The sequence below is a fragment of the Elephantulus edwardii genome, unplaced genomic scaffold (genome assembly GCF_000299155.1).
Source record: "Elephantulus edwardii isolate Elephantulus edwardi_28Jun2011 unplaced genomic scaffold, EleEdw1.0 scaffold00247, whole genome shotgun sequence".
Lineage (NCBI taxonomy): Eukaryota > Metazoa > Chordata > Mammalia > Macroscelidea > Macroscelididae > Elephantulus > Elephantulus edwardii.
In genome coordinates this window covers 1,182,910-1,195,690 of record NW_006399997.1, presented here as the reverse complement: position 1 = coordinate 1,195,690, position 12,781 = coordinate 1,182,910, and the positions used below count along the sequence as shown (strand labels likewise).

The 12,781-nt window shown below is 36.0% G+C and overlaps 1 protein-coding gene across 1 annotated transcript in view; it reads right to left on the bottom strand.

Moving 5' to 3' along the window:
• The window catches only part of MAP4K5 (mitogen-activated protein kinase kinase kinase kinase 5), a 128,865-nt gene that overhangs the window by 74,185 nt on the left and 41,899 nt on the right, over positions 1 to 12,781 (bottom strand). The window contains exons 3-5 of the mRNA XM_006899218.1: positions 9,407 to 9,497; positions 8,899 to 8,963; positions 4,834 to 4,889 (exon numbers count right to left, since the gene is read on the bottom strand). Of these exons, the coding sequence (XP_006899280.1) occupies positions 4,834 to 4,889; positions 8,899 to 8,963; positions 9,407 to 9,497 (212 nt within the window). The remainder of the gene's footprint in view (positions 1 to 4,833; positions 4,890 to 8,898; positions 8,964 to 9,406; positions 9,498 to 12,781) is intronic.

Below are 12,781 nucleotides of genomic sequence, written 5' to 3'. Positions count from 1 at the left end.
ACTGCTTTCCACAGGGGTTGCACCATTTTACACTTCGATCAACAGTGAATAAGGGTTCCAGTTTCTCCACAACCTTGCCAGCATTTGTTGCTTGCTGTTTTGTTAAATTTTGCTATTTTGACTGGGGTGAGATGATATCTCATAGTTGTTTTAATTTGCATCTCTCTTAGAGCTCAAGATTTTGAACATTTCTTCATGTGCTTGTTAGCCATCTGAATGTCTTCTTTGGTGAAGTGTCTGTTCATATCCTGTGCCCATTGTTCTATTCGATTATTTACCTTTATCTTGTTGTGGTGCTCCAGTATTTTATAAATTCTGAATATAAGTCCCTTAGCTGATTGATATGTCATTACCAAATCTTTTTCCCAGGCTGTGGCTTTCCTTTTTACCCTGTTGGAAAAGTTTTTGGATGTCAGGGTTTTTTGTTTCGTTTTGTTTTTTGAGGGGATTAATAGTTTTAATGATAGTCATAAAAGCACACACACTTAAAGTTCACCATTAATAAGTTTGGCATATGTATACACTGAAAAACATCAATAAAATAAACATAACCATCAAGCTGAAAAGTTTGCTCGTGTGCTTTTAAAAAAATTGGTTTGTGCACATTCATATAATTAATATTTATCTATGCTTTGTTTACCCCATCTCATGAAGTCCTCATTTCACCTTGTCTACTCATTGACATTGTCATCCATCCACTAATTTTTGCCGTCCTAGTGATTTTCCCCCCTCTCCTTTCTTTCACCCCATGTTCTCTTGCCTTGTCCCCTTTTGAATAACTATACATATCCTGTTCCTAACTGCTAATTACAATAGCCAAACTGTCCTTACATTGATTAGTTTCAGGTTAATCCTCCTGTGTCCTGGTCTTCTACAGTGTTCATCTGTACATTCGATTTCAGCTCTGCACCTCAGTTATCCTAGTTCCGCAATAGCCCTCTTATGTGGTATTTATCCTTTAGTGAATGAGTTATTTCTAGTGATTTTTTGAAAACTTCTCATCTGTTTGCTGGCCATCTGAATTTTCTCTATGATGAAGAGTCTTCTCAGAACTTCTGCCCATTTTGTATCTGGGTTATCCATCCACCTTCTGCTTGTTGAGGTACTACTACTGTTGTCAGCTGCCATCAAATCGAGTTCAATTCATGCAACCCTATGAACAACAGATATGAACTCTGTCCTAGCACGTGCCATCCTCACAATCTCTGATATACTAAAACCTATTGCTACAATCACTGTATCAATCCACTTAGTCAAGGGTATATGGTATGCTAGAAATTTTAGTTATTTCTTTCTTCCTCTTCCTCCAAAACCAGCAAATAATAAGAAACTGCTTTCATTTGCATTTCCTAGAATTTTATATATGTGAAATCATATATATTTGTTTAGTCTGACTTCTTTTACTTATCACAATTAATTTGACATTCATTCCTGTTAATATGTGTATCAGCAGTTCCTTCTACAGGGTTAGCGCCAGTAGCCATTACTGAACACCATTACCAAGAACCCAGTAGATAGAATTAATCAAAAGGAGTAAAACTGTGAGATAGTATTTCATACTTAATAGAGACTGGAGAAAGTCTCGAATATATTGCCTGGAAATAATTTTTTCCACCTTAAATGCCAATTTAGGGTTTTTTGTGTTGTGAATATACATAACATACATCAATTCATCAATTTCTGTTTGTACAACACTGATAACAGTCTCTGAGTTGTCAAACTATACTCACTTTAACATAAACGCACTGCTCCTTCAGGTTGCTATCTACTCTACTGAGTTGCTATTGTTAATCTGACTTCAGATACATCATTAAAAGAACCTAACGCTAAAGGTTATGAACAGAAAATTTTAAGGTCAAATAAATCGAGCCAAATATTATATAACCTATACTCCTGGTGAAAATACACAATCACTGCATCATATGAAAAGTACTCACATGCTCTAAAGTAACTTGTTTAATACGATGATTTCCTACCTAAGAAAAAGTATTCTGTTGTCAATGACATTTTTTACTATCCTATAACTAGGGTTTCAGATCATACTTTAGGTTATTAATTTGCTAATATATTCTCATGTCAAGAGCAAAGATAAAAAGCACTCTTGTCTTGTGCACAAAATTTTTTCTGCTGACGCAAAACTTTAAGGGAAGACTCTACTGGATCGTTTGTGATTACTAGTTGGAAAATACATTCAATGATTTATTCATCGGAAATACATTTTTTAAAAAACACAAATGATGAATTTACAAATGGACTTCACCACATTAACTGCAAAGGAATAAGACTGACTACATGTATGGAATGAATCACTGCAGAAGCGCAATATCAGCAGTTAAAACAAGGCCAGGTTACGACTGTGGGTCAAACCATCAATTTACTCATGTGCGAATTCCAAATGTGAATGAAGAAATATAAATCAAGTCCAAGACAACCAAAACATGATCGTGAGTTTACCCCACCTGATTTTTCAAATCACCTTAAGAACAGATTTGAAGCACTGAACATCACTGATCAAAGATCAAATGACATATGGGATGATATGAAGGATATTATTATCCATGAATAGGGCAAAAGGTCAATAAAAAGACAAAAGGTGGGAGAAAAACCAAAACGGATGTCAGAAGGAACACTGCTATCTGCACTAGAGCACTGAGAAGGCAAGACAAAGGGAGGAGATGCTGAAGTGAAAAGAACCAAACAGAACATTTCAAAGGGCAGCTAGAGAAAACAAAGTATTATAACAGAATATGAAGAGACCTAAAATTGAAGAACAAAAAGTGAAAACTCATCCAGCATTTCTCAAGCTTAAAGAACTGAAAAAAGAAATTCAAACCTCGAGCTGCTATTTAGAGATGCTATGAGCAAAATCTTGAGTGATCACGAAAATTTCCTGATGATGGAAGGGATACACAGAATCATTGTACTGAGCTAGCTGACATGAAGATATTTCAGGAAATACCATATGATCAAGAGCTAATGGTAAGGAAGGAAGAAGTTCAAGCTGCAATGAAAGCACTGGCAAAAAAATAACACCCCCAGAATTGACGGGATTCCAACTGACATGTTTCAAATGACAGATGCAACCCTGGGCATGCTAACCAGTCTATGCCAGGAAATCTGGAGGACAGCTGCCTGGCTGACGAAATGGAAGAGGTCCATATTTTCCCCCCATTCCCAAGAAAGGTGATACAACAGATTGTGGAAGTTATTGAACAATATCATTAATACCACATTGCAAACAAAATACTGAAGATCACACAGACAGAGAATTAGTAGACATTCAAGCAAGATTTAGAAGAGACTGTGGCATCAAGGATATCACTGCTGATGTCAGATCATGGAAGAAAGTAAAGAATAGCAAAAGAATGACTATATGTGCTTTACTGACCACGTAATGGCTGTTGACTGTGTGGATCATAACAAATTATGGCTAATATTGAGAAGGAAGGGACTCTCAGAACACTTAATTGTGCTCTTGTGAAACCTGTACCTAGACAAGAGACTACTGTGCAGAGCAAGGATACAACTGTTGTTATGCACCCTAGAGTAGGAACTGACTCATAGCTGACTCTCCTGTGTTCAGATACAGTTAATCTCATGGGAGGAGACTGCCCATCTTTCTCCCGTGGAGCAGCTGGTGGCCTTGAACCATGTGCCTTTGTGATTGCAGTACAGCTTCTTGCCACCAGGACACCAGAGCTCTCCTCAAGGGAACACTACAAGGTTTAAAATGAAGAAGAAAGGTATACATTGGAGTTGTAGCCTTTTTCTATACCTATTTAATCTATGCTGAGTAAACTATTCAAAAAGCTGGACTCTATGAAGAATATGGCATAAGGATTGGAGGAACATTCACCAATAACCTTTGGTATGCAGATGACACAACCCTGCCTTGCTCGGTTAAAATGAGGAAGAACTGAAGCACTTGCTGTAGAAGATCAATATGAATTGCATCTCAATGTCAAGAAAAACAAAAATTCTCACCACTGGACTACAATAGTATCATGACAGATGGAGAAAAGTTTGAAACTGTAAACAATTTCATCTCATTCGGATCTATAATCAAAACACCTGGTACCAGGAGTCAGGAGACATATTGTATTGGGAATGTCTGAAACCACAGAACTTTAAAAAAAAAAAAATCAGGGAACTTTCCAAATTAATAAGGAACAATGATGCGAGTCTGAGGACTAACATGTGCATGATTGAGACCATGCATGGTCTTTTTAATCACTACAATGAATTAAGAATAACAGAAGAAAAACTGATGCCTTTGAACTGTGGTGCTGGAGAAGAGTACTGAATATCCCATGGACTGCCAAAAGAACAAAACAGATAATTCTTAGAGAAGGTGAAACCAGGAAGCAAGGTTGGTGAAGCTTCATCTCACATACTCTGGACATGTTGCTGGAAGAGGTTATTCCTTGGAGAAGGACATTGTACTTGGAAAGGTGGGGTGACAGTGAAAAATAGGAAGACCAGATGGACTGACATAGAGACTACAGCAATGGCTCAAATATGTCAGAGATTGTGAGGTTGGCTCAGGATGGGTTCAGATTTGTTCATAGGGTCACTATGAGTCATATGTAACTCAATGGCCCCTAACAATAACAATAGCTCTGTCGCAACTGAGGGCCAACTGGCAAAATAAGAATGTCATACATGACCACTGGATCTAGCAGGACCAGTTTAAATAAAGTCTGTCTACTGATTCACAAAAGAAATACCTTTATAGAATTAAAAGAGATTAACATAAAAATAATTTATTTACCCTTTTTCTATTGGATAGACTATCATTATGGAAGAATTATTCTTCTACCTAGAATATGTTACCTGTAAGGTTTCTCTGCATACGTAGGCTATTTGCAGTTCTGATAATGGCCCAGTAACTAGAAAGGGGGGGAAAGAAAAGATCACAAGGTTATAATTTGAGCACAAAGAATAAAAATGTCTCCTTAGAAAGGAAAAGCTATTCTAAAATACCTGTATATATCTGAATTCATTTTAAACACAATGGTATTCTGTGCCACTGATTCAGAACGAGAATGATAGCTGACCCTCTGGTAGGTCTTCAGAGGCTGTATAAATCACTTGAGAGGAGACTGTCTCTCTCTTGCAGAGCAGCAGCTGGATTTAAACTGTCTGGCACGAGGTTGGTAGTGCAATTCCTTACCATTAAGCTCCATCAGAGCTCCATGAGAAAGAATTATTTTTGTAATCAAGAAGCAAAAGCAGCAAAACAACAACAACAAAAAGTTGAGATATTATTTAATGCACTGTGAAAAGAAGAGATTGTTTGGACCCTGGTGGCATAGTCTGTAAGGAGTTATGCTATTAACCTAAAGGTAGCTGAGTTGAATCCAGTGGCAACTCTGTAGGATAACCTAATCCTGTATCTTTACAGCCTCTGAAACCCACTGGAAGGTGAGCTACGAATTGGCATTGGCACGACAGTAGTGAGCTTTTTGCTATGTAAAGTACTAAGCATCAATGAAAGCTCTAAAGAATGTAACAGAGGGAGCTTTGGTGGCCTAGTGGCAAAGAAGCTGCACTGAAATCCTGAAGGAAAGCAGTTCAAATCCACCATTTGCTCTGCTGAAGAAGGAGGAACAATCTCCTCCTGTGCCAGTTGGATCCGACTTGACGGTACACGAAAAGAAAAATAAATAAAAGTTTAAAAAATTATTAGAATTCTCATTTTCTGAGTGTTCATAAAATGTGTAAATACAGAATTAAAAATTCATCACATATATATCATTATTCTTTATAAAACTATATACAATTTAAAATCAGTGACAAAGTTATTTTCAACAATTCATACTTTAAAATAAACAATGGGATATTATAGTCAGAATTTTCTTTTAAACTGGAATAAAAATCCTCCATGTTGAGAATCCATTCTAACTAAATAAGGACTTCTATACTCTGGTGGCCTGGTGGCAAGACACTGTGCTGCAATTCCAAAGGCCATGTTCGAGGCCAACAGCTATTCCACAGGAGAAGGAAGGGCAATCTCCTCCTGTGAGAGTAACTGCCTCTGAAAACCTGTTGGAGGGTGAGCTGTGGGTTGGTTCTAATTCTACAGTAAACAACAATAACAACATAGTACACAAGATTTTTCCCCATTGGGATATTTAACTTAATGTGACATATAAGAAAATGAGAGACAACTAAAAAAAAAAAATCAAATACATTCTTTTTCAAAAAATGCAACTAGTTTCTAAAAAAAACCCCCAAAACCAAAACCACAAAAAACAAACCAAACAAATACACACCAAAACGTTAGTATAATTCTTACTATTTTGTGCACGCTGTATATAGTGTTTAATACTATCTTAAATAAACAGTCAATAGTTGAAACTTAGGCATCAGTACTGACTTTTTCTTTGTTAAATATATTTTGGCATAATCAGATAACTTTAATATTTTTCAATATATTTTTATGATCATAATTTAAAAATTTTATTAATTTTCCTTAAAAATTCTTAACTCCTACTTCTCTCAAAGCAGTGGCTTATCAATTTGTCATGCATTCTTTGCTTTTTCTAGGCATTTAAATTCATGTAAATACTTAGATAACAGAATTTTAAAACATCTGGGTTTATCAAATAGTCTAAATACTTTTTTCATTATTTACTTTTTCCATTTAAAAACAGGCCTAAAGGAAATGTGGCCAAGTCAAAACATTTGGAGCTCCTTTTTAAATGCTGCAAGGTAATCCATATTATGAATGCAATATAGTTTATTTAACCCTATTCTGATTGATGTTATAGTCTGGATTCATCCCCCCCCCCAATATGTGTTGCCTTAACTAAGTCATGATTCCCAGTACTGTGTAAATCTCCTCCATACTGTGATGTACTATAAATCCTGTTGTGGACAAAATATATATACCAGGGTGCTCCTTAGAGGCAAAGATGTGATGAAGCTTAGTCTCACATATTTGGGGTATGTTACCACTCAACAAGCTGGACTGACAGTGACTACAGCAATTGGCTCAAGTATATTAAAGATGATGAGAATGGAACAAGTTTTAGAGTTGTTCACAGGTTCGTGATGAGTTATTATTGACTCAAAGAACCCTAGCAACAACATTATCCTTTATTAAAGAGGCAGCATTAGGCTACACTAATTAGAACTATATTATCTTTGCTACCTTAGTGAGATGGAATTAGGAGGTTACGGTGTGGATGTGAAGTAAGGGGAGTTGTCTAGGCATAGCATGCAATACCCTTTATCTTTTAAGAGATAAAAGGAATGAGAAGTGAGCCCAGAAAGCAGGATTTCAGTTCTACCAACAATGAAGAGGTTCCTGCACCAAGAGCTTTCCTAGACTCCGAAGACTCATATCAACACACATGGAGATTACCAAGGAACACTAGGCCCAGAGATGTCAAAAGGAAACAAAGACCTTCTCCCAGAGCTGAGAGAGAAAGTTTTCCACAGGGCTGACATCTTTTCTCTTAAAATTAAATTTATTTATTTATTTTTTATTTCAATGAACATCTACAGGGATTTTGGAATTCCATTCATTCATTGTTGCACCCTTCTCCCCGACCCCCCCACCTTTGCTCCTCTCCTTGAAAAGCAAAAGAAAAACTCCCTCATTGGTACACAATCCCCCCCGCACATCCCTCAACCACACCCCAACCCCAAATATAATCCACTCTGCAACCCTCATTCCGTACTCTTACAATAAACATAATGCCCTAAAATATAATACTTTTACACTAAGGCTGACATCTTAAAACTGAACTTCCAGTCTCCTAAACTGTGAGAGAATAATGCTATCTACTTGTCCTATTACTGTTAGAGCAGCCACTAGGTAACTAAGACAGCTGCTACTGTAAAAACTCATCAACAGCTTATAAACCACTATTCACAATGGGAAAGTATTTCTGGTTTTATGTCTACTGTGATTGGATTTGTAACCAACATGGCTGAAATCTGGTATCAATGTTAAAAAATATTTTCAAATAATATAGTAATACAGTTGTAATGGAAGGGAGTTTTTACTATTCCTTACTTCAATGTTAATTTAAATAAGGAAAAGAAAAATTATTTTATAAGAATTCAATTTTAGTTTCAATTTCTAGAAATTCAGAAATTTTTCAGTAATAAACTGGAAATTAAACTGTAAAGCCAAACATCTAAACATTAATTAAACTAAGTAAAAGGCAATTAAATGCCTACATTAACATAAAATTAAATAAAATATGCCAAATTAAAAGAAAAATTATCATTTCCAATATTAAAACTTTGTCTTAACACCTGAATTAGGTGGTGGTGTGATGTTAGGTACCACTGAATTGGAACTGACTTATAGCTGACCCTCCAGTGGGTTTTCAAAGGCAATAAATCACATGGGAGGAGACAGTCCATCTTTCTTCTGTGTGCAGCTGATAGATTCGAACCTTGTGCCTTTGAGTTGGCAATGCAGTTCCTTCTCATAAGCCCCCTTGGCTTTCTTTAGCTCAGGACCAGGCAAATTTAATTAAGAGTAGTAAATAAACAACTGGTATCAACTTGACAGCAAAACTTTGGTTTGTATTTTACTAAATATTAGTAATCAACAGTAGATAAAATCTAGGCTTCTTTTACATAATATTAAAAATATAAATCAATAAATATATACTCCTGGTTAACTGAACAAAGGGTAATCTACTAAAGTCAAGTGAATTTTAAAATGTATGTAAAGTGTTCACCAAATCTCCCTACTAGGAATTCATTGACCATATAGTAATGACTCACACCAGAGTCTCCATGCAGAGGACCCAGGCTCCTGGTGTGGCCACCACATAGTGAATTTTGTGTAACAAAAATAAAGCGAATTAAGTTGGTTTCCTCCCTTCCCCGCCCCCCCAGCAAAAAAAACCCCTAAAGTAAAATTTACAGTACCATGGTAAATATCCTGAAGTGATCCTCCACCACAGTATTCCATGCAAATCCACAGTTTCTCTCGACTCATGTGTAAAAAAAAAAAGGAAAATTATATTAACTCATAATTGTCAATCAATGAAATAACCTGAAAGCTCTCACGTTTCAGCACAAGGTTCAGGGTTTTACAGGACATTGCCCTGACAGTCCCTCTTCAAATTTAAAAACACACATTATTTTCAGTTTTGTTCTCCTCTCAAATGTTTTAGACTATGGCTAAAGTTTTCTTTAATCTACAATTGAAGCAGTTGCCTTTAACCTCTCAAAAAATTTCAGTATGGTTGCCAGATAATGTAAGAATATAAATGGAGGTGTCACTGTTAATATAAGAGACAGTAAAGAAAATCCTAGAAATTTTAGAACTTTGGAAAATGTTTTAAATTTACATATATTACTTTCATGAAAGGGAGGAAAAGTTGTAACAAAGAGAATGTAAAAGCAATGAGAAAGTAGTTATTTCTATAATTACCTGAGATAGCTTCCAAAGTAGGCAACAATGTTGCAATGTTTACATTCTTTAACCATAAATATTTCTTGCTGAATCAAAGAAAAATCATCTCCTGAAAAACAAAACAACAATAACTGGGTCATCTTACTGATGCACTGATGCGGTCATTGTTTCAAACCATCCAGTTGAGGGTCTACCTCTCTTTAACCGACCCTCCAACCTTTCTATTCATCATGTCCCTCTGCTAGGAATAACCACCCTAGCAACAAGCCAAAAGTATGTGAGATGAAGCTGTATCACATTTACCTCCAACGAACGCGAACTTCACCTTACCAAGACTTATTTGTTTGTTCTTTTGGCAGTTCATGGGATCTTCAGCACTGTTCTCAGACACCACATTTTAAAGGCATCATTTTTTCTCTTCTGTCATCCTTATTCACTGTCCAGATCAGATGCTTTTCAAGTAATTGAAAAGACCATGGCCTGAATCAGGAGCACATTAGTTTTCAAATTTACATCACTGCTCCTCAATATATAGTTTTCTGAGGGGAGGGTGTGCTGGCCAGGGACAGGCATTTCAATCCACAACCATAACCCATAAGGTATTGTTATAATAAATTCTTAGCAAGTAAAAGCCAATGGCACATTTAAAAAAATTTTTTTTCTTTTACTATTTTGTGTGTGTGTGTGTGTACTGTCAAATCAGATCTGACTGGTATAGGAGGAGATTGCCCTCCTTCTCCAGCAGAGCCTTTGGTGGATTTGAACTGTGTACCTCTGGGAATGCAGTGCAGCTTCTTGCCACTAGGGCACCAGAGCTCCCTCAATGGCATATTTTTTTTAAAAATTACTCAACTCAAAACTTATTTTTGTCCAGTCAGAACTGACACACAGCTGACCTTCCCATGAGTTTTTCAAGAGGGTAATGTCCTAGGGGGGAGGGTTGGGAGGGGGAAAAAGTGCAACAATGAATGAATGGAAATCCAAAGTCTCTGTAAATTTTGATTGAAATTAATAATAAATTTAAAAAAAAAGAAAAAAAAAGCCACCATGTATATAAAAGAGTATATGTAAACCAATAAAAAATAAATGAGAAAAAACCCCAACAAACTCAGAATATTGACCACAGTAAGGACAAACATCTTTGGTTCCTCCCTTGAGGACAGATTATTTCTTTTTCTTTTTTTAAAATTATTATTAATTTTAATGATAATTTACAGAGACTTTGGATTTCCATTCATTGTTGCACTTTTCTCCCTGCCCACCCTTCCCCCCACCAGTTCACTCTTCTCTTTGAAAAATAAAAGAAAACGTCTTTCATTGTTATAAAATCCCTCCCCTCATGTCCACTCCACTATGCAGCCTTTGTTCTGGACTCCTGTCATGACAATAATACCAAATCACTATCCCTTTTAAACAGTTCTCACCTCCATCTGTTTCAATGCAGCATACATAATTTATTCTATCTTTTTCAGTCTCCCCCGAACTCCGATGTCAGTCCCTTTTTACAACAGTGGCACTATGCAGTATTTATCCCTTTGTAACTGAGATATTTCCATTCAGCATAATGTCTTCCAGGGTCACCTATTTTGAATAATATTGCATGAGTTCCTTGTTTTTCAATGCAGCATAGTATTCCATTGTGTGAATATACCATAGTTTCCCTATCCATTTGTTTGTTGATGGGCACTTAGGTTGTTTCCAACTCTTTGCTACTGTGAACAAACCTCAATATACATGGGTGTACATATATCTGCTTGGGTGGTGGTTATGTTTTTTTAGGGTAAATTCCCAGTAGTGGAATTGCTGGGTCAAATGGTATCTGCAACTTTTTGAGAAAGCATCATACTGCCTTCCATAGTGGTTGCACCATTTTACACTCCCACCAACAGTGAATAGGGGCTCCAGTTTCTCTGCAACCTCACCAGCATTTGTCCTGTTAAATTTTGCTATTCTTACTGGAGTGAGATTATATTTCATAGTTGTTTGATTTGCATCTCTTCTAGAGCTAGGGATTTTGAACATTTGTTTATGTGTTTGTTCATCATCTGAATGTCTTCTTTAGTGAAGTGTCTGTTCATATCCTGTGCCAATTTTTCAACTGAACTGTTTACCTTTATCTTGTTGTGGTAGCTTGAGTATTTCTTAAGAGTGATTTCTGTCCAGGCAAGTGCTTGCATAGTTCTAATATTACCTTTTAGCTCTGCTAGGTATATTCTGGAGATCATTCCATAGTTACATGGAATGTAGTTTTGTAAAAGTACCCTAAAATATTATTTTAATTAATTTCTAGCTGATAGGAAAAAAGGACACTGCATATTTTGCAAAAGCTTTTTTTAATGTGTTTCAGCATATGCTATCTCAGTGAAGTCATTATCTCCCTAACAAGTCATATACATAAAAATAGGAATACTGTATTTGAATTGCAAAAATCATTTTAACTGATCACATTAACAAACTCACAACCCCTCCATATGTACAAGTTTACTAGTTGTCACTAAGCTGATTTTGACTCATGGCAACCCTATTTGTGTCAAAAGAGAATTCTGAGCGAGCTCTGGTGCCCTAGTGGCAAGACGCTGCACTGGAATCTCAAAGATGCGCAGTTTGAATCCACCAGATACTCCGCTGGAGGAGAAAGGGTAAATTTCTCCTGTACCAGTAAGATCCAATTCAATGGTATACCAAATTAAAAACAAAAATAAATTTAAAAAAAAAGAGAGAATTTTGATCCATAAGATTTTCAGTGGCTGATCATTCAGAAGTGCAGTGTCAGGCTTTTTTTCCAAGAAACATCTCTGCATGGACATGAACCTTCAACCAGTTTCTAAGCATCTTAATCATGTTAAATATTTACACTAGCCAGGCAATCTATGTCTAAGTTTATGGATCAACAAATGAACAAACCACATAATATTTACCCAACAGTAAAAACTACTACTTCAGTCATCAAAAACTTCTAGTTAAGGAAGTTGAGGACAACTCAACTGTTTCAGGTTTTATACAGAAGTTTTTATTGCAAAGCAAATTACTCAGTGCTGTTAATAAAGAAAAAAAAAACATTAGACTAAGACAAGACCCATCCCATGCTAAGCTAGGACATAACAAATACATGAAAGTCCTTATCCTAAATTTGTTTATTTTGAATTCATAAATTCTTACCTAACCAAACAAATCTATCACCAACTCAAAAAGAACTAAACATTTTCCTAATCAAATTCTCACAAAAGATAAAATTGAAGTTCCATTATAGCACTATAATTTAAAAAGAAAATTAAAGTTGAAAAGCAATGACCCTTTCAATTTTAAATTTGTTGTTGCTGTTGTTGTTGTTATGTGCCGTCGAGTCGTTTGCGACTCATAGCCACCCTATGTACAACAGCCCTAAACCGTGCT